Here is a 26,504-nt window from a genome sequence, read left to right as displayed (position 1 = left end):
GAAATATGGAATAATAGGGCTTATTGGATAGTAAACGGGATAGTATCAGATGGACTACTCTATTACCATTTAGGATACATGGAGTGGTATCGACGTGTCACACGTAGGTGGATCTCATATGAGGTGCTGCAATTGGAGCATCGGTCAGTTAACCTTACCTTCATTTTATAATTATATGCATATATCTAAAACACTATTATTTATTATTCTTTTCATAACTTTTGTCTAGGCTGATGCACTTGAGCATATTGGGATGACGAACTCCATTGAAACCACATATCGACTTGCCAGGAGTTTTTATGGGGCACTAAATAAGGATAGACGTACTGTCACTATGCATCTCCCACATCCTCCACCTGCTCCCCAGCCATTGCACGAAAATATGCAAGGTCCCAACATAAAAGTTCCCCAACTGCCAAGACGCCGACGCAACAGACAAAGAGAAGTACCCATCCCACCTACTGCAATATATGCTATAATGACAGAACCAGTCTCATATCATAATCAACAGTATTATGGAGCATCAACTTCATATACAGCTGCTGCAATAACTACATCTTCAAATATTCCTATACAATCTCAGTTAGACCCATTTGCTGATTCATCAAGTTTTATGGCAGGTCCATCTGCACCATCGTTCTCCGTCCCTTTTTCATCATCCGGTCCATTCATAGAATGGGTTAGAGCAAATTTCATGCCTTTTCGGCCTTCTTCTACAATACTTTCAACACCACAATCATAGTGTTTTGACTCACAACTGACACATAAACCATTAGATATGATGTTGCCATCATTTTTCCGTTCATCATTTCAGTCTTCCATTCCGATAGCTTTTTATAATTTTCTTCAGTCGAGTACAATGTCAACATATACATATGCAACTCCGAGTGATGACAGAGATGTTGATACTGATGCAAATGGTCGCAACAATGTCGATGATGTTGAAGCTATTCATGATAGTCTTCAACCTATTTAATCGCGTAATCCTTCTTTCATTGTGATATACTCCACATAGGAATGCTCGAAGAGCCAAAGGACTAAGATCAAATGTCCGTAGAGGAGATTGTGGCATATAAATACTATTATTATATATGTACTTCACCATTTTATGTAATAATTAAATTTGATTTTATTAGTTATTTTATAACTTTCCTAACACATGAATTATCATAGAAGATATATGGGATGTGAAATGATTATCTCAATTTCTGTATAATAAATTTTAATTTAATAGTTATTTCATACTATTAAATTGTGTCGTATAAATTTTACATTTATTATAATAATTTATATCTTCTTTACGTACATTAATTTTAATTTAATCATGTATTATAATATATATTTAGTACAAAAATTTATTCAAATTAAATTAATATTTTAATAATAATTATTATGTGTCTACGAGTAAAATTGATAGATATTTTCTGCAATTTTTGTCGACATTTCAAACCTGTCCACCACAAGCATTTTTTTTTATATATAATTTGAAATCTGTCCGCTAGTTGAATTGGTAGATAGATTTATTATTATTATTTTTAAATAAAAGGCTCTGTCTGCCACTTCAATTGGTGGACATGTTTGTATGCCACTTCAATTAGTGGACAGGTGTGTCCACCAATTGAAGTGGCGAACAAAGCCTTTTCTGTCCGCCAATCTAACCGGAGGACAGTGCTGTCCGCCAATCCAACTGGTGGATAGTATCCACGTATGTGAAATTTGATCAAAATCTATCCTAAAAAGGGAATTATTCATAAAACTATCCTAAATTAGGAATTTTGATTATTTCTATAATAATAAAAAAATTCATATATATTAAATTAAAAAAAAGCCCTGACATTTCTACTACATCATAAGCAGAAGCTCGAATAAGTCCCTCTAACTCAAATCATAATATTTAATAAAACTGCGCAAAGGGTCAAATTCATCGTACAACTTGCACAAAACATATCAAATAATATTTTGGGGCAAAAGATTTCTGAAAAAAAATCAACTTCTACCAGCAAATGAGCACTGAAAGGTTTATTAGAACGAGTCTAGCATATAATTTGTTTTAAAGAAATAACAAATAAATATTCATTTAACGTGCTTGTCATATAAAACTAGACAAGAATTTCCTTTATACACCAAACCGATAACCTATTTTATAATATTAAAATTATAATAATATAAATTAACAAATCCCTGAAATTTGCTTCTAATTGTCAGGAAATAAATTAGCACAAGTTTAATTACTGGATAATCATGTACATCAGATTAAATAGCCACTACCACATATGGAGTGCACATTACATAAAACAGCCACTTCCACATGGGAGTGCATACCCACAAATATAAATAAACTAAAAAGCTTTTTCTTTTCTTTCCTTTTTTTTTTCTTTTACTTTCCTTTTTCACTACGAAGGCTAATTAATTATTTTTTTCTTAACATTGTAGAAAATAGATTAATATGTTATTCTTATAAACAACTCTCAGGTATGGCTAGTCCGCTGCTGGCTCCAGCTATATTCTTACATGAAGAAGTTGCAGCCTTATTCATGTAAGTAAGCTTTATATCATGTAATCTTATTCCCTTGCATGGATTACTGGAACTGCACTCAAATGTCACTGCTTGTGGCGTCCCTGATGTTCCTTGTATATTTTTATACGTTACTTGACTGATTTTCACACCAGAACTCTGTCAAGTTATAAAATAAAAATAAGTTAATCATATTTTGTTGTCTTAATTAGTGACATAGCTTGGAAATTTTCTTATCGGAGATATTGATATTTGTATCATTGAGTTGATGGTGCTTGATTACCTTGTTAGGACAACCAATGTTGTCAGGACAATAGTCTTGGTCAATGATAATAGGGTTCTTTACATTCCTCGTGATGATGTTCTGGAAGAGAATATTTCTTACAAAGCTAGTGCTGGGCCTAGCCCATGTTTTGATCCTTACACCATTATCTGATCCTGTGAAAAGTGCATCTGTTAGGGTTATATTCTGTACTCCATCTTCACTGAATTGTCTGCCCAAGCTGCCAATACTGTGAAAATGAAGAAACAATTAAAGGTTAAATATGATTTGGTTGCAAACTAATTTATGACTTGGGCTAAAGGTTTAATATGATTACTCGAAAATAATATACTTTAATGGGCAGCTTCAGTTTGGGCTTAAGGCATAGGTCCAAATCTTACTGAAAATATGATTATGAAAAGAAAGGTTGAACATCTACATATAATACTGAAGAGGGTTTAGGTACTTAAGTATGAGTTTCAGCCTTGTCTAAACCAATCAATAAAAAGTGATCAATAATGGCAAATGGGCAATCTAAGGAAGCAATTACTTTTTTTGTTTTTTTTTGTTTTTATAATTAGGTATGTATGATACTATTATGAAATTCTTCTTACAAAAACAAAGAGGGACAATTGTCTTCAACGTAGCTTTGAAGAGGATTACCTGACGCCATGACCGGGGCCACACTTAATACGGCTCATATGCAAGTTCCTGGTGCCAGGGCCAATGGATATGCAATCGTCTCCTGTCTGAAGCGTACTACCGGTGATTGTTACTCCTGTTGATGTCTGAACATGGATTCCATCTGTGTTGGGACTTTGATCTGGAGCTACCAGCTTCACATTTCGAACTTCAACATTGTTGCAACTGTTTATTACAAGGTGCGTCAACTGACTGTTAATTGATGTCAACCCACTTATCAGGACGTTGTTTGCCCAATTGAATGTTACAGACTGCAATAACAAATTCAATTTAATTATAAAACATTTGGTATTAAAAAAATTTACAAGTATATAGTTTTTGTACTCACAATAAAAGATAAAAATATAATTTTTTATTGTCTAGACTTGATGTGTGTCCCCACTTATTCAATCTTTTCTTAATTGCCATATTAGTATACAGAAATTACTGAATAAAATTAATATATTTTATTTGTTATAATTTTATTAACAAATAATAAATTTCGAAACTAGTCAGGGTATGATTTATAATCTTACAATTCTGATGACAATTTTAATACGAATAAGCTAAGGCTAATTATTTAATATTATTATTATTTTTTAAATTGAGCATCCGAAACTAATATTACTTGTAATTTGAAACTAAAAAATGTCTACTGAAGAGATTCCTTAAATAGTACATTGACTTGTAATCTATTATATTATTAAACGACGTGATTACTTAATAAAACTTACCCTAGCTCCAACAGGACAGCTCTTTCCAGACGCCCGGCAAGCCCAGAAGGCAGCACCTTTAGCATCAAGGGTACCACCAAGGACAGAGATTTTATTAACCTGAATGAACAAAATCCAATACCCAGAATTGCCAAGAGCTCGATAATCCGATGGAGCCACAATGGTTCCATCAATCTTGACAGTAATCCTATTCTTGCACGGACCTCTAAACTCTACTGCCTTGATCAAGTACCTTCCTTTAGGCACATAAATTGTCGATGCAGTAGCTGAGCTACACGCAGCCGCCCATGCCTTGAGGAATGGCTGTGTTGAGTCCTTCTTCCCGTCTGGTTTTGCACCAAATTTTAGTACATTATAGGAGGCCGCATTTGATAAGTGAAAGAGGAAGAAGAAGGAGAGTACCAAGGAAATTGCGAACTTGTTTGCCATTTTCAGTTAATGCAGGAGAGAAATTCAGTTGAATTGATGCAAAAGTGACAGTTGGGGTGGTTATTTATAGGGACTATATATATTATAAACATAATTACATGAGAATTATTCCTTAAATATTAATCAGATATAATTATTTACACAATTAGATAAACCGCCGACCCGAACTTTTTATTTAATTTCTTTCTTTTAATTTGCACGTCTTCACGTACGTACCTGTAGCTCTTATGTGTACGACCACATGTGATAAGTTATGAATCCATAGAAATTTTGAGGCTAGACATGTGATAAGCTATTGAAGAAGACCCTTTATCGTTTGAACAAAAATGTAAACGCTGCAGAAGAATAAATTATTATCAATACAGAAATGAAAATGATTAACTGGAATTATGAGGCTCCAAATGAAGACTATAATTGTCAAGTTCAGCCAAAAAGAAAAGACAGCAACCCCAAGTGATTAAAAAGAAAGAATAAGATTTACGTGTTATAGTAATTAGCTTCTGATGGCATATACTTAATTTATGTGATTCCCTTCATACTAATTCCCTAAAATATATATTAATTCTGAGATAATGATTGATCTCTACAATAATTTGGATGTTAATGAAGCTTTGAAGTTATAAACTAATAAGATACGAAATAAAACATCTACGAGACGAGGACTATAATCTGATGAACATCTATGGCATGGATAAGAGCTTCAATAGCATAAATAAAATGATATAATTCGGGTAACTAATTAAGAAAAAATGGCATTTTAATTTGAAGTTCATTTGGATTGAAGGGTTTTAATGAGGAATTTTTATAAGATTTATGGGTTTAATTTAAATTTATTGTTTGGCAAGTAGAATAATAGTTTAAATCTATAGATTTAAAAAAAAATTCTATTTTCAAAATTTTTCATCTAAGAGGTGAGAAAGTGCAAAATCTACCATTTAAAAAAAAATAATTTATTGTAATATTTTTTCTATTTCAATATTGTCCTAATGAATTTATGTTATCGCAAAATTATTTTCACTTTAAATAAAAATTTATTATTTTTTATACTTAATCCAAAAGATAAAATTTAAAACTTATGAATTTTAAATTCATAAATTTTGGCTAAATTTATAGATTTTAGAAGCCGTCAACTAAATAATATTTTAATAACTGAGCGAGATTGTGAGCAGCTTAATTTATTTTAAAAGTAGGCATAAGATATTAAAAATATTTTTTATTTGTCTTTTCTATTTTTTAATTTTTTATCATTAACAAAATAATGATACAAAAATTTTATATGTAAGAATTTAAAAATATTTTATTTTAATTTAATTAAAATCTTTAGTTGAAATTTCAGACATATAAATACGTTGAAACTCTTAAACTGTCATTTTATTATCCATAAAAGGATACTGCCTATTAAATTATTAAATATACAAAAAATTCCATTGCTTCGAAATTATAGAATTGGGTAAAGATGGTGGCTTACGTAGGAGATGAGATATAATGTTGCACATTCTTTAGGAAATTACTTGCCCATTTAGCCACGTGACACGTGGAGGAGACCCGGAGAAGTTGCTGCCCCGGAATGTTGCCGATTTTAAAGCTGTTCCAATCATTTAAACATATAAACGACTCAAGAATTAGGTTTATTAACATAATAATAATAATAATAATAATAATTCTTTCAATAATAATAAAAATAATTTGTCAAAAGGCATTTTCTTCCTCAGAAACTAATATAAATATGCATTTGGGATTTTTAAAACCATAAAATCACCTATAAATTTGAGATAATGTATAAAAAATTTAACTTTTGTGGCTCTTATTTTGCTCTAACTCTATTTTCTACTGCAATTTCATGTTTGTTCTAATATAGTTCCACTTTGGCCTCTCCATCCACTGAATTCTGATTCTGAACTTTTTGTGTAATTATGCTCTAGCCACTCTCTTTCTCCTATAATCTCATGTTTATGCTAATAATAATTCAGCTTTTATATATGTATATTCTTTTTCAGACCGTTAACTTTACATTTAGTTTCTTGCCACTATTGATCAACCTTAAAAGCAAGACACCATAGTGTTTGTACAAGTAGTTGACAATTGAAATGATATTTGTTCGATCATTATTTTCATATTTGAACTCTTTTGTTTAAAAAGAAAACCAAGACTTTGATGTATTTGCTAAATATTCAAGTATGCACTAAATTAAAGAATAAACCCCTTTTTTTATACACTCTTTGCGGCTTCAGCCCTACTCCATCAGTCATCTTGCACTTCAAGCAACCTTATTGAGCTCTTAAAAATATAAAATTATGGTTATAATGATAGAAATATACAGAATATATGATCATATTAAATTAGAAACTTGTAATATGACTGTAAAGTTATCAAAATTTGAATTATCACTAAATCATAGTAAATAAATATAGCTTCTGATGAAAAAAGGGGGAATTCTATGGGTAGAGGGCATTGAATTTAAGGACTTAAAGTGGGAATGATTTGGATAAAAAGTTATTAAGGTGGGTGGGATTGACTCAATGAACAGGAACTTAAGCAATAAGTGGCTGGTAACCATGTGCATAACCAAAGTCATATTCACAAATTCATGTACCACTTCGCCATGCCCATTGTTTTTTCTTAATAATTTTTTATTTTATTATTTTTTTAATAAAGAAGATTCACATTTTTCCATTATAGGGTGAGTAAAACCAAACTGCATTGACCGTTTCAGTTTTGTTCATTTTTTTTTATATATTTTTTATTTTTATTAATTAATTTTTTTGAGTTCAGTTTAAATTTCGTATTAAAAAATTTAAACTAAACCAAATTGACTGAATTTTTATTTTTAAAATACTCATATATTATAGAAATTGATAATTTTTAATGTTTATATTAATTTATTAAATATAATAAAATATAAATATTATAAAATAATTTCAAGAAATATTTTAAAAAAATAATTGAACCAAAATTGACCGGTATGATTTAGAGTGAATTACTCTTTAAATTCAGTTCGGTTCAATTAAATATCTTAAAAAATATTAATTATTTTTAGTGCAGTTTAATTTTTGACCGAATCGACTGCTTGCTCATTTTTCTATTGGCTCTTGAACTCTGCCCATTTTTCTTTTTAAATTTATATCAAGAATTGATTTACTGTATTCATTATTTTTGAATTATCTGAATCTACCTTTGATGTTATATCAAATTAATTTTTGAATTTATTGTATAAGTTCATGACTGTTAAATTAATTACATGATTGAAATGGGTTATTTTAGGTACACATCCTACACGAAACAAAGCGCTGCTTAAGATGCGAAGGCCCAAATTCAGCCCAAAGACCCATGTAAGATGCTCCACCTTTTTCACGAAGCAAAACTGGAATTTCATTTTATGAAAGTACGTAATAATGTTTATTTGCCAATTTATCGTCAGAAAATCTCTATTTTACACTGTATCAGATACTTAATTATAATTAAATAATTAATAAAATCTAATTTTAATAATACCAGTAAATGTTTTTGATACACCTAGCAGTAAAGCACATAGTGGTCATAAATTTTTTTACTTTATAATTAAAAGTACTAGATTTTCTTATCAATTATTAAATTTTAATTTCAATAATACTAATAAATTATTTTTATAAATTTAGACAATGTGGTATTTGAAAATGAATATTCTAACTCCAAATCATCAATGATACATTAAGAAATTACTATTAAGTTTAGTCAACAATTTAATACATAAGCATTATTATAAATTCTAAAACCAATTTACTCTCTTTTATATTTTTTTAATTAGAGAGAATCTATGACTTAATAAAAAAAAGCAATGACTGTACTTGAGAACAAGAGAATAAGAGAATAAATTACTTTTACGGTATACAATAATACTTATGTGTTTAATTTCTTTAGAAAAATTGTTATAATTCAAATTAAAATATAGTAAGCATTTAATTATAAAAATAAAAATTTTTGTACTTTTTTATTATAAAATACAATATTTGATGACCATCCATATAATTTACTCGCACACTAGTTGAAAAAGTCTCCCAATATTATTAAAATTAAATATTAGTAATCATTTAATTATAAATTATAAATTAGTTTAGTAACCATTCTTTATAATTTATTCAAAATTTTTTATTTCAGCTGGTTTTAATAAGTTTATTTTTTTTATTTATTAAAATACTTAAAATGAACTTTTTTCAAATTTTGCTGTTCGATCTTTCCTTTATATTTAAACACTTGACAAACAATTTTATTGAAATGAATAAAAAATTTGTAATACTTACATTAAAACAAACAGGGAAACATAAATTACAAACAATAAATAGTGAAGGATTTATATACACACACACGTATCTTAGAAACAACTACGGGGAATGACAACTCCAGCAGTGCTTCCATGTGCATGGATACAAGAAGATGTTGCAGTACCTCTGCTCAAATATGTTAGCTTTATGTTCTGCAATTTGAGTCCTCTACATGGATTGCTTGAACTGCATAAAAAATTCATCGCTACTCTCGTCGCAGATGTTCCTCTTATGTTCTTATATGTCACCCCACTTATCTTCACTCCTGAACTCTGTTAAAAAAAAAAAAGGAAAAAAGAAGTTTCAACTGTTAATGTAAATGTTGAAATATTAATCCAAATTAGCATATTTGTTTGGGCTGAAAATTAGATTACCTGGTTAGGGCAACCACGGCCGTTAGGGCAGTACTCCTGGTCGATGATGATAGGATTATAAGTGTTTTTCATGACGATATCTCGGAAGAGAATGTTTTTAACAAAAGCCGTGCTGGGTCTCTCCCATGATTTGATCCTGACTCCATTTTGAGTGCCGGTGAAAACCACATTTGCTACTGTAACATTTTGTACGCCTTCTTCATTTTTGTATTGAGCTAGGCTGCCGATACTGTTAGTTACCTCAAAAAAAGAAAATGAGATTAATCAGAAATGCCCATAATGAAAGCTCATGGGGTTATACTAGGGCAAACCCTAGCCAGAGCCCACCAAATTATTCCCAGCCAAAAATCAAAATTAATGATTCAAAGACTGTATAGCTGTTTTCCGTTTCAACATTGCTATCCCAACACACTAATTAGCTAGCTTCCTAAAATGAAATGTATTGGATTTAAGGTATCAATAATAATAGTAGTAAGGAAGACCTGATTCCGTGTCCAGGGCCACAGGCAATGCGCTGAATCCAGATGTTCTGAGAGCCAGGACCTAAGGAAATGCAGTCATCTCCAGTGGTTATGGTGCTGTCTTTAATGGTAATTCCAGTAGAAGATTGCATATGAAGTCCATCAGTGTTGGGACTCAAACTGGGTGCAATTATCTTTAGTTTTTGAAGAACGATGTTGTGGCTTTTGTGTATAGCAATGTGAAACATCTGGCTGTTCATCGATGTTAATCCACTCACCACTACGTCACTTGATCCCACAAATGATATGGACTGCACTTAAATCAAATTGAATACAGTTATGTTATAATAATAACTGGGTTTTAAGCTTGAGAGATTACAAGCACACTTATATATATATAAGTTGTGCTGAAATATCTAACTAATTATTAAAAAATAAAAGTAGATGAAATTGATAAATATTTCTCTACATTAAAATCACTTAAAAATTAAAAAATATTAATAAGCGGTGCAATATTATATATGAAAGGGTACTTCAAAACAATTTTAATATTAATTATATATATATATAGAGAGAGAGAGAGAGAGTTTAGGATATTCTTTTTCTACTTTAATGAAAAAATTACATGACGAAAAATTAAAAAGAAAAAGGAAACAGTACATACTCTAGCTCCAGGAGGACAAACTTTTCCAGCTCTCTTGCAAGCCCAAAAGCTAGCACCCCTAGCATCAAGAGTGCCGCCATGTATGGTAACCCTACTCACCTTATAAAACAATATCCAAAATCCAGAAGTCCCAAAAGACCAGTAATTCGTTGGTGCTATAATCTTCCCATCAATCCAAAACGAAATCTTGTTCTTGCATGGACCGCTAAACTCCACTGGTTTCACCAAGAAACTTCCCTTTGGAACATACACTGTGGCTGGTCCTGTTGACCTACATGCGGATAACCATGCCCTTACAAATGCTTGGCTCGAATCACTCTTGCCATCCGGTTTTGCTCCAAAACTGACAACGTTATAGGCTGCATTCGATTCATGGAAGGAAGATGAAAAGAAGATCAAGAAGAGAGCACAATATATTATGATCTTGGACATCATATATATATATATATTTGTTTGATCTACTCTTGATTAATTTTCTCGTGGGTATGCAACTGATGGATTTGAATGTAATGGGAATTAGCTGCAATTCGTGGGTTTATATATAGAAAAGTCTTGGTACGGACAAGCAAATTGTTTTAAGTAATGATGAATGGTTTAGTATAAAACAAGTCAATCACATGTTACCCTCTCATGTTCATCACGTACGATCGTGATATGTACGATGATAATGAGTTGTTCATCAAGTTCTTACGCTAATATCTTTAAATCAATGTTCATTTTAGGTAACACGATCCACAACAAAGATGGAATAATATGCCTATATCTTAATAGGAGGGACAAAAAAAAAGGCCTTGTCATAGCACTTGTTTATGCATATGTTCTACGTTATCATATACTTGTAAGGAAACATTTACTTACTACATATGATTCTGCCTAAAGAATGAGATCCGTGAAAATTCACAATATAAGGAAAACAATCTCTAATATATATATATATATATATATATAGACATTTCCTAAACAATGAGATACGAGAGAATTCACAAAATAAAGAAAGAAATATCTCATGCCGAGAATTCTTAGAAGAAGAATTTGTCTGTTGTTTCTTCATTTTTATGGTGTAACTGAGAGGAAAAAGAAAAAAGAAGAAGAGGAGTTTGAAAAACTAGCAGTCATATAAAAACAGGATTCATTTACCAAGTTAGGGTTTGTTACCTTTATGCTTAGAGATATATAAGATCATAAACAAAATTATAATCAATTCGTGAAGGCCCAAAATCAAAGTTTCTGTAACCATAACATTAAATATATAATAACTATTATTACTTCTTTGTTTTTCTTTAAATCCTTAAATGCTTACTAGGAGTTGCTCGTCCATGCATTTTATTCTAATGCTAACATCTAATTTCTAATCATATCGCTTTTAAGCTCCGTTTGTTTCAAAATTATTAAACTTACTAATAGTTCGAATTTAATTCATAAATAATTTATTTACTATATTTAATGAGCTAAATTTAACTTGTTAAATAATCAAATAATAAAAAAAATTTGAATTCATTAAGTCTTTTTTAAAATTTATTATTACTACTATTATTAATATCATTATTATTATATAATAAATATTTATAACATATTATATTATATTATATTACATAATAAATTTTAAATTTAAAAATATTAATTAATTCGCACTCAAGCTGGAATCAATAAATAAGTTTGTTTATGAGTCTGTTTGCAAACTTTTTAAATAAAATGAATTCAAATTTGAGTTTATGAAGCTGTTTACAAGCGAATAAACAAACAAATTTGCAAGCTAGAAAATCAAATTCTTTTGAATTCAAATTTGGCTTGATAATATTATCAATTTCAAAACTGAACACGAATTCTGCTTGATTAATTTAATAAAAAATTTTGAACTTCTCAAATTTGAAATAACTCACGATAAAATAATATTACAAAAAATAAAAAGATAAAAAGATAAAATAATATTATAAAAATTCACTTAACTATGAAAAGACAAGTGTCTTAATGAACCTGGATATCACAGTCTCCTCCTTCTCCATGTGTCCTTTTGCCCACATTTAACATTAACAAAGAGAGAGGAAAAGAAAAAAATTTAAGCTTCCCCGCACGATCTTCCCTTCCTCTCCCTCTTGCATGTTTATGGTTTTGATATTTTTCTAAACAATCAAATTATTTTTCTATGATCATGTAAGTGAAGTGGAGAAGATTTTGAGGAGTTGTAACTCCTGATCACCAAAGAAGGAATCTTGATCCTCCCATTAAAATGCAAACTTCATTTCTTGATTTTTCTCATCTGTAATCCTAAAAACTTTTTGTATTTAAGCCTTGAAGCCACTAAGGAAGTTGGTAGAGGTGGATGTTCTTGATAGTCAATATAAGCTTAAAATTGGAAGAGGACTTTTGTGGAATTGAACCAAAGACTTGGAAGTTCATAACTGATTTCGAAAACTCTTGCTTTGAAAATTCCAAATTGAAAATTGATCTTATCAAGAGGTAACCACGGTTAAGAGAATTGGTGATATTGTTGATTACGGCTACGAATTTAAAATCTAACGCCATCAAAGGAATTTGTAGGTACCCAAGAGAATTAATGTAGTTGGTAACGGAAGCTGATCTTATTCGTTATTAAGGTTTGTTTCAAATAGGAAATATTTTGAAAATTTATTTCTGAATGCACACTAAATTGATGTAAAAGATTGAGCCCTTAAAATCGTCCGGGAAGAAATAATAGTAATTAAATTATTAAGTTAACTTTTCCAAATTGCATTTGTCTTTAGTTTTATTAAATTTCCATGATTAGAATCTTAAATGGGGCGCTAATATGTCGTCATTCATAAAAGGGTAAACATTGATGTTTGCTGCAATAATGGAAAAAAATGGCGTCCCCCCACTTGAAATACTGAAAGAATATCAATATATTAAAAAAAGAAAAAAAGAACGGAAGAACTGATATGAATTTCTCTTAAAAAAGGTAGTACTCTGCTAAAGTAGGGTTATTAGAAATGGTTCAGAGTGTTTGGAAGCTGCTTAATGTCAGCTTTTACTTTCCAAGCTGGGATTGGTTAACTTGAGCAGTAAATATAGGAATGTATGATACTTTTTTGTATTACATACCGAGTAATGCTCAGATTATTCCTTTTTTAATCTACCCTTTTACAATCAATTTTTTATTGAATAGAAAAATATTTAACATATATACATCTCCTAGCTTTAGTTTCAATAAAAAAAACCGTTCAAGCAGTAAAATATATATACATTAGAAACAACTTCGGGGAATGACAAGTCCTGAAGTGCTTCCATTTGCATTATTACAAGAAGACATTGCAGCACCTTTACTTAAATATGTTAGCTCTATGTTCTGCAATTTGAGTCCTTTACAAGGAGTGCTTGAACTGCATACAAAATTGATTGCTACTTTCGAGGCCGATGTTCCGTTTATGTTCTTGTATGCCACTCCACTTATCTTCACTCCTGAATCCTGTAATTTAATTTAACCAGTCCAACATTGTTGACAAAATTATTATTTTCCTTTAATACAGGAATCATACGAGTTGTATTTTACGTGGGGAAGATAATTAATTGTTACCTGATTAGGACAACCATGGCCACTAGGGCAGTATTTTTGATCGATAATGATAGGGTTATAAGCATTTTTCATGATGATGTTCTGGAAAACAATGTTTTTAGCATAACCGGTGGTGGGTCTTCCCCATGATTTGATCCTAACTCCATTTTGAGTGGCTGTGAAAATCGCTCCTGTTACTGTCACATTTTCTACACCATCTTCATTTGTGTCTTCAGCTAGACTGCCAATACTGTCGTTACAGAAACAAAAGTTGATTTATGAGAAAAATGAAAAAAATAAAAGAGAAACAGAGAGAGAGAATTTAAGCAAATACTTGGGCTTAAATACTACCAGAGCCAACCCTATACAGCATTTAGTTTTTTGTAGTCGACAAATTTATATCAGCCCAAGAGAAGAAAAGAAGTATTAAGTTCTTAATGGAAAAAAGGTTGCTGAAATCTTCATTTTTTATTTTTTCATATTGAATCCTGAAAGTATGTTTGTATGTACTTTATAATTTATAGGACTCTGAACTATACTTTTTACTGATATCAAATACCTTTGTACCTAAATTCGAAAAGCAGAAAATAATTAAAGCATATAGAAAAGGGAGATAGAAAATTTAAATTTTAAAATTGAAGCATATAAAAAACTTGGATTTCTTGTTAAAAAAAATTAATTAAATCTTGAGCTCTACGTTAAACAAGAAAGTTTTTGTTTTTATGAATTCAAAGACCTAATAAAATTCAAACATACTATAAAGATCTCAATGCAAAGAAGTAAAAAAACAAAATTAGGAATTCGTAGATGGTTTTTTACATTCTTAATTTGAATGTAACTAGAATTGTTTTATTTTTTTATTAAAGAGAAATTAATTTTTAAAGAAAATGACTAGAGTTAAATGGAGACGAATTACTGAACTATGCCTAAAGATTTCTCTTTTCCTTTGGAGTGTCTCATAAAATCTTAAAGGGTAATTTCTTTGTATGACCAACTCTTATTATTAGGAGGTAAGCATAAAAGAAAGGACAAAGCATTGAATAAATAGAAAATAAACAAAATGAACAGAAAGAATAACCTGATTCCATGTCCAGGGCCACAGGCAATGGTTTGAATCCAGATGTTCTTTGAGCCTGGACCTAAAGAAATGCAGTCATCACCAGTCCTAATGGTGCTGTTTCGGATGGTGATTCCAGTGGAAGATTGCACATGGACTCCATCAGTGTTGGGACTCAGACTGGGTGCCAAAATATTTAGATTCTGAAGAATAATATTATGGCTTTGGTCTACAGAAATGTGAAACATCTGGCTGTTGATCGATGTTAATCCACTTACTACAATGTCATTCGAACCCAGAAATGACATGGACTGCATTTATAAAACTCAACCAACCCAAATCAATAATTTAACAACCATTTGGGTAAACATCTGCTAAGTTTGTTTAGATAAGCCTTGATATACGTACAGGAGTTGGCTCGTCCTTAATGATTCTAATTCATTGTGAATTTGGGGTCCAAGGCAACAAGAATTGAGGTGAAGTTAAGACATTGGGGTTGTTGATTCTAGGTGCTTCTTTTTCCTATATGCTTAATTCTGGTATCAACAGAAACCTTAAAGTTGGGGAATATTGTAGGGGCATAGGGGAGGAAGCTTACTGTTGCAGGTAAGGTATGGGCAGAATTTCTGGTGCTCAAAAACTTGAAGAAACTGGGTTCGTTATAAAGCTAAGATTGAGGATATACTAAATATAAAGAGCTCGAAATATCAAACTCTAATTGGGGTTAAGCTGCCAATTTATCTTCTGAAAGTGAAAGAAAGGTAAAGAAAATGTTCGAAGAACAGAGGGAAGAAAAGGAAGAGGAAAAGAGAGAGAAAGTTAGCGATATTAACTATCTTAGAGTCCCATCTAATAATTTAAATTTGGGAACTTTTTAAGAATATTTTAAAATTAACAAAAAAATATTATTTTTACTGTATAAATTTTTTTAAAAAGTTATTCTTTTAAAACTTTTTTTTTAAAAATACGGTGCGATTGTTTTCAGTTATTTTTTTATTCTTTTAGTTTATTTTATTTTTTTGGTTTTTTATTAAAAAAATTTAAAAAAAACAACCAATATCTTATTTTTTTAAAAAAGTTAAAAACTATTATTTTGATATTCTTACATAGTAAAAATAAAGAACAAAAATTATACTATATTTTTTATTAAAAATAAAAAAATAAATATTTTTATTATTTTTTTAAATTTTTGAATAAAATGGTTATGTGATAAAGGTGTTTCACTTAATAATTTAAATTTTTAAGTGGAGTGATTTTTCGTGTTGGAACTCTTAATTAGACTAAGAATACGTGAAAATTATATATGGTGTTTTTCACATGAGTTGTTAACTTCTGATTAGAAAAAACAGAGAGAGGTACGTCATCCTATTTGATTAGAATTAATAAATATAGATAAAAAAATTATTATCTAGATTTGATATATATATATATTTTCATGTATATAATAAATCGATAAATGATTGATATATATTTATTAAATTTAAATAATATAATATATATTAATTATTCAATACTAAATTATAAATATTTATACATACATGTCACACTTGTATTAATTATAATATATAAATTAATAGAAAGTATTTTTACTCTATAAAAAAATTTGAAAATGCAAAATTGATAAGACATCCAATTTTCTTGTCCCATTTATTTGCAAAACATGACAATCTTGTTTCTGTAATTGACATAAAAAGAGGAGATTATGTATCCACCTAAATAAATAAATAAGTGAGATATATTTAATTATTCAAATTAATAAAATATATTACTCCTACACACCTTCAATTGATAAAAAATTTCAGAAAAAAATTAAATATCACAGTATTAATCTACTTCCATAGGAAATGATGGAAGATTAAATATATGGAAACGGAATGACATACCCTAGCTCCAGGAGGACAAACCATTCCAGCTTTCCTGCAAGCCCAAAAGCCAGCACCCTTAGCATCAATAGTACCGCCATGGATAGTAACCCTACTGACCTTATAAAACAATATCCAAAACCCAGATTTCCCAAAGGACCAGTAATCCGCTGGTGCTACAATTTTCCCATCAATCCGAAACAAAATCTCGTTCTTGCATGGACCACTAAACACTATTGGTTTTATCAAGAAACCTCCCCTTGGAACGGACACTGTGGCCGGCCCTGTTGACCTACATGCAGATGACCATGCCCTGACAAATGCTTCAGTTGAATCAGTCTTGCCGTCCGGTTTTGCTCCAAACCTTATAACATTATAGTCTGCATTTGACTGTTGTAAGGAGAATGAAAAGAAGAGCAAGAAGAGAGCACAATAGAACAATATGCTGGCCATTAGTTCTTGATTCTTTTGATGATCAAGTTGATGGGATTAGATGTGATGAACATTAAATTGAACATATATAATGCATGTATTTGTATATGCTGTTAGTTTGGACCGACATTGTTTTAATTAATTACTTTATGGTTTAGTATAAAACAAGTTAATTACATGTTACATTCTCATGTTAATCACGTATATGATATGAAGAACCATGACAATGAGTTGTTTGTCAATTTTTTACGCTAATATCTGTAAATTAATGTTTATTTTAGGTTAACATGATTCTTATGCTATAAAGAATTAGAAAACCCTGTCGTGGAAGTTGATTATAGCATGTGTTTTACGTAATCATATACTTAATTTATTTGTCATTACTAATAAATCCAAGTTCACATTTCGACATAATTATGTGCGTACGTCTATTTGCACCAAGAAAGTAAAAAAAGAACATACCAAATGTCGAGATTTGCTTTTAATATTGTGGTTATTAGGTATAATATATATCCGTTCATAAGAAAAACAACAAAGAAATAAGTCGAATTATAGAATAAGAAATTGAATTTATTAAAACTATCCAGCTTTTTTTTTCCTTATTTTTATTTTTTAAGAAATTCTATTTATAATATTATTTATTTTATTTTAATTAGTAATTTATTGTATGAAACTCTCAAAAATTATTTTTTTAGTGTGATTAAGTATCTTAAGGCCGCCGGATGATTTAAGAAAAATAAGAAAATTATCTCATATTTTTCTAATTAATTGATATTTTTATCTATTCCACATGCAACCATTATTATTAATTATTTCCTCACATGGAAACAACCATTAATTATAGAAAGTTGTGTTACTTAATCTCTAAGATTCATGAAGAAAAGCAAGCCAAAAATGAATCTAATCCAATTGCTAAAATTGTAGCACAACTCGTGTTAATTACAGAACAATAAATAGATAATTCCTTTCCTATACGGTAAGGCAGCTTGCTGGATTAACCAAACCGGAAGCTGTCCCATCAGCATTGGTGCATGATGCATCAGCTGGTTGATTTTTGTAAGTGAGAACTACGTTCTGCAGTCTAATCCCAGTGCATGGATTCTTTTTACTGCAATCAAATCTCATTGCTACTTCTGTTGCTGATGTTCCATAAATGTTTTGGTAACACACGTTACTAATTTTAATGCCCGATCCCTGTCACATATAATACAAATGAAGAAGACAATCATGAGAATCTCTTTTTGAGATCAGTTGGGTACCCATTATAGAAGTTTGACTTGCTAAATTTCATATTTTTCTGTGATCATGACCACGGTCAGTAAAAAGCCATTCTAGCTATAGAAGAAAGAACTTAGCGAGTTTCAGTGGGTCCAGTCAAAACAGACAATTTATTAAGTAAAACGAAGGAATTAACCCCAGACATGATATTACCTGATGAGGGCAATTTCTTTTGTGAGGGCAGTAGTTTTGATCAATGACAATAGGATTGTGGACATTCTTCATTATAGCATTTTGAAAAGAAATGTTCCTAGCAAAACCAGTGCTAGGTCTTGCCCAAGCTTTTATTCTAACCCCATTTTCGGTACCCGTAAATGTCACTGTTTTAACTGTCACATTTTGCACACCAGGCTCATGAAATTCCTTCCCTAGACTTCCAATGCTGCACCATTAAAATCTCCACTTAGTTCAACATTAATCATCAAAATAATTTAAGCACATAGGCAAAAGGAACACACAAATTAAATTAAATATGTGCAGATATATACCTTATCCCATGGCCAGGTCCACATGCAATATTTTCAATCCACAGATGACTGGTGCCAGGACCAACTGATACACAGTCATCACCAGTTCCAATAATCGAGTTCAGGATTGTAATAGCACTTGACAATTGCACGTGAATGCCGTCAGTGTTTGGGCTTTGGCCAGGGGCGGATACTTTCACCCCTTCCATTTTCACATTCTGGCAACCATGGAGGACAATATGAAACAACTGGCTATTCAGTGAACTTAATCCCTTGATCTCAATGTTGTTCGCATTGGTAAACCGCAAGGACTGCAATCACATAACCACCTTAAATTTTATTCCAGTTGTTAGTATTATACATTTTTAGTTGGCTTGTTGGTATAGAAAATTAAAAGCTTATAGTGTTTTGATTATTATCTCTGATTTTTCTGATTTTGATAAATTTATCAAAAAAAATATATTTTTTAATAATTTTGAATAATTAACTAAATCTATTAAAATTGGTTAATGCATTTTACGTAATTTTATATAAAACATCACCAGAGTTATTTAAAATATCAGGAATTCTCAACTAAAATTACTATCACGTGATAGAGAGTACTAGTGTCGTTAGTGTTTAAAATGGACGTAAGGTTTGAATTCTGAGATAATTATATAAATGATCACTGGATTTTGCACTTAGTTTCATTTAAATCATTCATTTTTAATTTCAATTTAGTTACTTAGCCAATAAAAAATATTAACATGTGGCAAAAATGACTAATAAGAAAAGAATAATTAAAAAAAATGACATGTCAATCTTTTATTGGCAAATTGACTAAATTACAATCAAAATTAAAGTTGAATGACTGAAATGAAATAAATAAAAATTTTGTGGTAAAATTAAACTCAAATGCAAAGTTAAGTGATCATTTATATTATCATCCCTTTGAATTCTTTTTTATGCTAATGGTCATTTTTAGTTATTTGATTATATTCATGAGTTCATCACCTAAACCAATTTTTTTTTCTTTTTGGTATTATACATTTTGTTAAAGGGGAATGGTAGTATGAAGATTTGATATCCTAACCTCCTGTGTAATATAATGTAAGCGTTCCGATACTGAGCTACCACGGGTAAACCCTTATTTCAAAAGCAGGAAAAGTTACATACCGTGGCTCCACTAGGGCAGTTCTTGGCAGTGGCCTTACAATTCCACAATCCAGTTCCTTGTGCATCAAGCACTCCACCAAAAAATGAAACCCCATCAACATTCTCAAACAAAAGCCAGTTTTCAGAATGTCCAATGACCCGGTAATCTGATGGAGCCACAAGCATGCCGTCTATACGTATCTGAATAGCATTGTTCCTGCATTTTCCTCGGAAAGCCACATTACGTAGCAAGAACCTTCCCAGAGGGACATATATGGTGGTGGGTTCTAAGGAGCTACAGGCTTGTTTCCAAGCAGCAATAAAGGCCTCAGTTGAGTCAGTTGTGCCATCAGGTTTGGCTCCATAACTCGACACATTGTAAATAGCCGCAGTTGCAAATGAAGATGATGTGACAAATACAAAGATGATTGCTAAAACTACTAGTCGAGTACTCACTGGAAGAGCCATTTTCCTGCTGGTGCTAGTGTTGAAAGAGAAGAGTGAATGTTGATAGGATTGCAGTTGGGGGGATCTACTTATAGATTCTTATTGCAAAATGGAAAAGCAAATTAAATTGCTTTTGATGATTTAAGGTTATCTTTAGCCTTACTTGCAACTTGGTTTGCTTGTATTCATATACATATGAGTGGGACATTGCCTTTTAAGGTTTCATATTGCTCTACCATGGAACCAACATATTAGTTTTCCTTGGGCCGTTACAGTTTTATAGATTTCTTTTTCATTATATTATTGTTTTAAGTATGATTGAAACAGTTGGTTCGAACTATAACTTATTTCACATTGCTTTCCACACCTTATTCAAGATCCATAATTTGTCAATGATATGAACATATACAACAAAACATGGTGACTGTAAGCACAAAAACAGAAATTTAATTTCTTCCAAAAAAAAAAAAAAAAGAAAGAAAGAGATAAAAGGTAAATATCAAATAGGGTTACTATATTATTGATATTTACTTCTCCAACTCGAGCCTGCAGATTCAATGTACACATATATAACGTTGATAAGATAACTAGCCATTATTGTGGTAAAAAAGGAAATAACCATCTTTGGTTGAATATAATTAACATAAATAAATCATCAATTATTTTTATAAAACAAAAATCATTTTTAGTTGTAATCGAATATATTAAATTATTCTACTAAATTATCATTGAAATAAACAACTTTAGGCAGAATTGATTTTAGATACATATAGTGTATACATATATATTATTTTCTTTCATAATTTATATTACATCCAATCAAATGTGACTTACAAATGATGCTAAAATGCGGACAAAATCGTTTGGATTGAGGGATTTTAAATGGGAGATTTCATATCCATGAATTTAACTTAAATACATTATTTAGTAAGCAAAATATGTTCTGAATACATAAATTTTTAGAAATATTTTGTCTTTCAAAATCTCTTATTTTTTAAGATTTTGATTTTTCACGGAGGAGATGAGAGATTCCAAAATTCAATAAAAGAATGATGAATTGTTATAATTTTCTTATTTCAATATTATCCCTATAAGTTTATATTATTCTAAAATTATCCTAAATTTTACATAAAATTTCATTGTTTTTATGTTTAATTCAAGTAAAAATATTTTTAGAATTTATATATTTCAAATCTATAGTTCTAGAATCCCTCAATCTAAATGAGGCATAAGAGGTCTTTTAGTTTAATTTTTCTAAGAAATTAAAAAAAAAAATTAGAGAAATGTTTTGAATTATAAATGATGGGAGAAGATTTGAATTTGAAGCTTTATTTATGTCGAAATATGTATTTATCATCACATTAAATTTCTGAATGTTAAAAGGGGTTCTTTTTTAAGAAAAAGAAAGATTAAAGGAACAAAAATCTGGGATAGAATTGAGAGTATAATTAGTTGGAAGACAAAAAAGAAAAAGAAAAAAATAAGAGGTGGAAATACTATTAGTTGAAAATACGTAAAGTATATAAGGTGACCTGAAAGAGTAGAGACCGAACAAGAAACCGGTATTCTCATTATCTTTACTTCCGAAAAGCATGGCTTCTACAAAATGATAACTTTTCATTTTTTTTTCCTTTCTGGATAATCCTTTTTTCTGGTATTTATTTGGTCAGTCCTTTAACTGATTTTTCATGTCTCCAGGACTTGCTTAACGTACCCATGTAAAGTCTTTTTCTTTGCTCTTCTTTTTCCCCCTTTTCCTAATATCATTAATTAGCATCATATATGTTTTCAATTGGAAAGTTATTGATACATGTGTAAGCTTAGTTGACTTTCTGGGGTTACATTTTCCTCTTCCACATATGCTGATGGTGCTTCTGTTCTTTCTGGCAGGACTTGTTCTAGTTCTTGGCCAAGACATTGGAAATAGTCCTGCTGTTCTAAGTTTTCCAAGTAATAAATTTTTTCAATATAAGTGATAATGATTTTCATGTACTGAAAGTTTCACATGCTACTTTTATGTCCTTATCCATTTATTTAACATAGAATAGGCCAAAAAAATTCAAAGCAGCTTTTTAAAATAAATCCGAAAATACAGCCAAGAAGGTACCGCATTCCCTGGCCTGGTCTTATATGTTCGGGTCCATCTTTTTCGGTTTGACAGACAATCAGAATTCAGGAGTCCGAATTACAACCCAACAGAAGACAAATTTGTGGGAGCAAGATGACAATGTCAAGAGTGAAGACAAGGTCGATTGTAATTCCTGAAAATCAATATTATGGAATTTAATTTGTTTCCTTTAGCAAGGATTTTTAGGTACTTCCAAGTATATTGCCCCATATCATTAAAATGAGTAATACGTATAACATAATTATAAAATATACAAATAATTTATTCACATATTCCAATAATCCATCAATCATAATTTTAAATTCAGGCACAGAGTACTGAAACGAAATAAATAAGAAAAAAAAAAACTCAATATCATAGTAGATTTATAAAATAACAATCAAACAAGGGTGTTTATATAATCGCAAGGCCGGGCTGTAACCAACAACTCAAATGGGCCTGAAAGCCACAGGCTCAGGCAATAAACCTATGTGCTCTAACCAATCAAGAAAATAACCCTGGAAAATGGACTTCATGACGTTTTCTTACTGCAAATTCTGACTCAAGAACTTATAACATTTTCCCCAACTAAAGACAGCTTGAGGGCTGAAGAACACCAGAAGCAGTGCCAGCTGCATTGATACAAGATGCTTCAGCAGGCTTGTTATTATAAGTCAGCTTCACGTCCTCCAATTCAATCCCAGTGCATGGAGTGCTTCTGCTACAATCAAATTTAACCGCAACTTCTGTTGCTGATGATCCATGGATGTCTTGGTATGTTACATCACTAATTTGGACACCAGATTCCTATCAAGATATGAAGATTCATTTAGTTTCAGCTCAGAAAGTAAATCCATCAATTTTTTCCAGTAGTAATTATGTAATACCTGGCCTGGGCAGTTACTTTCTCCAGGACAATAATTCTGGTCAATTACAATTGGGTTTTGAACATTGGTCATAACAGCATGTTGGAACAGAATGTTCTTGGCAAAACCACTGCTTGGTCTCCCCCAAGACTTAATTCTGACACCATTTTGGGTGCCTGAAAATGTAGTGGTCTTAACAGTCACATTTTGCACTCCAGCTTCATCGTTGTCCTTGCCTAAGCTTCCAATGCTGCATCATTCACACATTTTGTATAAATATTCAATAGACACAAGTAGATCATTCATGTAAGCAGTGTTAAGTAGCTTAATTAATTACCTGATTCCATGCCCAGGTCCGCAAGCAACATTCTCAACCCATAAGTTAGTGGTTCCAGGGCCAATTGACACACAATCATCCCCTGTACCAATCTTGGAGTTCAATATGGTGACACTGCTTGAACCTTCAACGTGAATTCCGTCGGTGTTAGGACTATCACCGTCAGCCGAGACTTTCACGCTTTGTACCTTGACATTCTGGCAGCTATTGATGACAATGTGAAACTTTTGACTGTCTTCTGATGCTAATCCATTGATTTCAATGTTTTTCGAATTGGAAAATTCTAGCGACTGCATACAAACAAGAAAAAACTAGTAAACTTTGACATTTCTCAGTGCGGTGACTATTTTTTTGTATACCCAGTACAGTGATAGACAAAAGCGTCATTTAGCTTACCGTTGCACCAGTTGGGCAGTTCTTGCCAGAAGACTTGCAAGACCACAAGCCGGAGCCTCGACCATCAAGCACACCACCAGAAACAGTTACGCCATCAACATGTACGAAGATTATCCAATTGTTTTCGTCACCAATAACAGAATAATCAGATGGAGCCATAAGGGTACCGTCGATACTAACTTCAATGGCACTGTTCTTGCACGGACCCTGAAATTCCACTTTGCCTAAAGAAAACCTTCCTGCAGGAACGTAAAGAGTGGCAGGGGCATTAGAACCACAGGCATCAGCCCATGCAGCGAGAAAAGCCTTTGTGGAGTCAGTCGAGCCATCAGGTTTGGCTCCATAGTTTTGAACATTATAGAGTTGCGCTGGTCCTGACATTGCAGGAGATGATGATATGGCGAAGACAATTAAGAGAAGAAATGTAAAGGTCATTGTCTTTTCCATTTCTTGATTGGTCTGTAAGAATGTTATGATAGAGAATAGATAAATGTAGGTTGTGGATTGGAGAGAGGTGGGAGGGGTATATATAGGAGATCTGAAGAGAGATTTTTGACATTACTTTATTCATTTAGTCTCTGCTCAATGAAAAATGCTTGCTTATACTTGACTATGTCCATCTATATGCATTTCATTTTTTAAGTGATTTTATTTATTAAATTTTTTAAAAAATATTCATATATATTACATTCAACCATTAGATGGATGATCCGAAAAATATAAAATATTTATTATACATTTTATTTTATACTATAATTAATTATAATATACTAAAAATATAAAAGTAGTTTGCTAATTTAATTATTAAGAATTTTCCACAACTTTATTTGAGAATTCCATTCATTATGTGGTTAGTTGTTGAAATACAGGGATTACTAACAGTAATGTTTTGTTTTTATCTTCTATAGTCAGTTGAGGAACCACCTAAGAAAAGCAATTAATTATTGTTATTTTCGAGAGGGAAATTGATATTAATTGGTGTCATTATTCATGAGGAAACACTAACTGAAAGAATAAAGTTAGATATATAATCTTGAGAATGAATGGAATCCTTTGAAATTATTATCTACTTGGAAGAACAGTCGTTCCCTGTCTCAAAAAATAGTACAAGTGGATTAAAAAATATAAATATTTATTGCTGATTTTTTTAAAAAAAAATATTAAAATTTTTATGATAATTATAATTTCAAAATATAAATATAAAAATTAATTGCACGAGATAATATCTACATTAATTAATAATGGATACTTTTAGTAATAACATACTAAATTAATAATTAAAAAAAATAGTCTATAATTTGAGATGGATAAAAAATGACTATTTTTGTATAATAAAAATGACTATTTTCTTAAAATGAAAAAAATAATATATAAATATATTTTAATAAAGAATCGAAATCTCAGCCATATACATTGCACAACAAGTATTCAATGACTTGTATTCTACGATCTCTAAAGTATTTTTAATAAAACTTGATCTTTAATTCAAATAAAACTAGAATACAAGAAACTTAATATAAGTTTTCGTTTTCAGCAAAAATAAAATATAAGAACTCAATAAAATAAAATAAAAATTTAATACGATAAAACTGAAAAAATTAAAATTTAATAATTGGTCGTGTAACTTCAATATTGTTCCAAAACAATTTCTAGAATTGTGGACTGAAGAAAAAGAGCAATGACTTTCTTTCTTTTTTTTTTTTAAAAAAAAAGGGTCCTAGTTTAGTCAATTAATGCGTAAATTAGTAAGCTCAGTGCATATTAAGTCTTGATTGAGGAAAAGAAATTCAAAAAAGTGATATACCTAATTAATTATAACCCTAAAGTGGAGATGTCAGCATGACATATACAGGCTTCTTGATCATTTTGCTGGTTAATGTTTATTTGGTTGACATGCGAATCCTTTTGCCTCGACATGTGATTTAAGTGGGTTTTAATGGTGAATGGTGATGTGCCATGTCTGTGTATAATTAATGAAGCGGGATACAATTTTATTTCTAAAACCCAATTGACAACCGCCAGGAAAATGTACAAACTACAATCTGAAAAGCAGGCAGGAAAATGCATGCATGTTTTTTGACGTCTTAGGGCTCGATCCTTTTATTATGGAGGCTGTTAGAATTAGTTAGGATGGGAGCAAAGGACAGAATGTGGAATGGATTTGTCAGTATTGG

The 26,504-nt window shown here is 30.7% G+C and overlaps 5 protein-coding genes across 5 annotated transcripts; all 5 read right to left on the bottom strand.

Annotated features, from left to right (window-relative positions):
• Positions 1-2,206: 2,206 nt before the first annotated feature.
• Positions 2,207-4,621, bottom strand: LOC8269662 (polygalacturonase). The gene is made up of 4 exons (XM_002529050.3): positions 4,193-4,621; positions 3,441-3,730; positions 2,799-3,027; positions 2,207-2,674 (listed from the first exon to the last, which is right to left on the bottom strand). Exons 1-4 carry the CDS (start codon positions 4,619-4,621, stop codon positions 2,456-2,458), a joined length of 1,167 nt encoding a protein of 388 aa, XP_002529096.2. The 3' UTR covers positions 2,207-2,455.
• A 4,230-nt stretch (positions 4,622-8,851) lies between these two features.
• LOC8269661 (polygalacturonase) lies at positions 8,852-10,889 on the bottom strand. The gene is made up of 4 exons (XM_002529049.4): positions 10,419-10,889; positions 9,776-10,065; positions 9,294-9,522; positions 8,852-9,191 (listed from the first exon to the last, which is right to left on the bottom strand). The coding sequence occupies exons 1-4, from the start codon at positions 10,851-10,853 to the stop codon at positions 8,970-8,972; spliced, it is 1,176 nt and encodes a 391-aa protein (XP_002529095.3). The 5' UTR covers positions 10,854-10,889; the 3' UTR covers positions 8,852-8,969.
• Positions 10,890-13,567: 2,678 nt separating this feature from the next.
• Positions 13,568-17,468, bottom strand: LOC8269660 (polygalacturonase). The gene is made up of 4 exons (XM_002529048.4): positions 16,888-17,468; positions 15,026-15,315; positions 13,969-14,197; positions 13,568-13,860 (listed from the first exon to the last, which is right to left on the bottom strand). Exons 1-4 carry the CDS (start codon positions 17,317-17,319, stop codon positions 13,639-13,641), a joined length of 1,173 nt encoding a protein of 390 aa, XP_002529094.2. The 5' UTR covers positions 17,320-17,468; the 3' UTR covers positions 13,568-13,638.
• A 64-nt stretch (positions 17,469-17,532) lies between these two features.
• LOC8269659 (polygalacturonase) lies at positions 17,533-21,203 on the bottom strand. Its single transcript, XM_015725344.2, has 4 exons — positions 20,199-21,203; positions 19,065-19,354; positions 18,730-18,958; positions 17,533-18,492 (listed from the first exon to the last, which is right to left on the bottom strand). The coding sequence occupies exons 1-4, from the start codon at positions 20,643-20,645 to the stop codon at positions 18,268-18,270; spliced, it is 1,191 nt and encodes a 396-aa protein (XP_015580830.1). The 5' UTR covers positions 20,646-21,203; the 3' UTR covers positions 17,533-18,267.
• A 1,877-nt stretch (positions 21,204-23,080) lies between these two features.
• On the bottom strand, positions 23,081-24,820 carry LOC8269658 (polygalacturonase). The gene is made up of 4 exons (XM_002529046.4): positions 24,331-24,820; positions 23,935-24,224; positions 23,619-23,847; positions 23,081-23,538 (listed from the first exon to the last, which is right to left on the bottom strand). The coding sequence occupies exons 1-4, from the start codon at positions 24,775-24,777 to the stop codon at positions 23,320-23,322; spliced, it is 1,185 nt and encodes a 394-aa protein (XP_002529092.1). The 5' UTR covers positions 24,778-24,820; the 3' UTR covers positions 23,081-23,319.
• Positions 24,821-26,504: the final 1,684 nt, after the last annotated feature.

Source organism: Ricinus communis, chromosome 1, assembly GCF_019578655.1.
Source record: "Ricinus communis isolate WT05 ecotype wild-type chromosome 1, ASM1957865v1, whole genome shotgun sequence".
Lineage (NCBI taxonomy): Eukaryota > Viridiplantae > Streptophyta > Magnoliopsida > Malpighiales > Euphorbiaceae > Ricinus > Ricinus communis.
Note: the sequence above shows the minus strand (reverse complement) of the source record. Positions and strands in the feature narration are given on the sequence as shown.

Bases quoted from the DNA above. Each gene is read 5' to 3' on its own strand.
- LOC8269662 (XM_002529050.3), bottom strand. From the start codon at position 4,621: ATGGCAAACAAGTTCGCAATTTCCTTGGTACTCTCCTTCTTCTTCCTC. The intron at 3,731-4,192 runs GTAAGTTTTATT...TTGTTATTGCAG, and splicing joins GCTGTCCTGTTGGAGCTAGG to TCTGTAACATTCAATTGGGC. The intron at 3,028-3,440 runs GTAATCCTCTTC...TCATTTTCACAG, and splicing joins GGCCCCGGTCATGGCGTCAG to TATTGGCAGCTTGGGCAGAC.
- LOC8269661 (XM_002529049.4), bottom strand. From the start codon at position 10,853: ATGATGTCCAAGATCATAATATATTGTGCTCTCTTCTTGATCTTCTTT. The intron at 10,066-10,418 runs GTATGTACTGTT...ATTTAAGTGCAG, and splicing joins TTTGTCCTCCTGGAGCTAGA to TCCATATCATTTGTGGGATC. The intron at 9,523-9,775 runs GTCTTCCTTACT...GGTAACTAACAG, and splicing joins GGCCCTGGACACGGAATCAG to TATCGGCAGCCTAGCTCAAT.
- LOC8269660 (XM_002529048.4), bottom strand. From the start codon at position 17,319: ATGGCCAGCATATTGTTCTATTGTGCTCTCTTCTTGCTCTTCTTTTCA. The intron at 15,316-16,887 runs GTATGTCATTCC...TTATAAATGCAG, and splicing joins TTTGTCCTCCTGGAGCTAGG to TCCATGTCATTTCTGGGTTC. The intron at 14,198-15,025 runs GTTATTCTTTCT...CTGTAACGACAG, and splicing joins GGCCCTGGACATGGAATCAG to TATTGGCAGTCTAGCTGAAG.
- LOC8269659 (XM_015725344.2), bottom strand. From the start codon at position 20,645: ATGGCTCTTCCAGTGAGTACTCGACTAGTAGTTTTAGCAATCATCTTT. The intron at 19,355-20,198 runs GTATGTAACTTT...ATGTGATTGCAG, and splicing joins ACTGCCCTAGTGGAGCCACG to TCCTTGCGGTTTACCAATGC. The intron at 18,493-18,729 runs GTAATATCATGT...TATATGTGACAG, and splicing joins AAAGAAATTGCCCTCATCAG to GGATCGGGCATTAAAATTAG.
- LOC8269658 (XM_002529046.4), bottom strand. From the start codon at position 24,777: ATGGAAAAGACAATGACCTTTACATTTCTTCTCTTAATTGTCTTCGCC. The intron at 23,848-23,934 runs GTAATTAATTAA...TGAATGATGCAG, and splicing joins GGACCTGGGCATGGAATCAG to CATTGGAAGCTTAGGCAAGG. The intron at 23,539-23,618 runs GTATTACATAAT...ATATCTTGATAG, and splicing joins AAAGTAACTGCCCAGGCCAG to GAATCTGGTGTCCAAATTAG.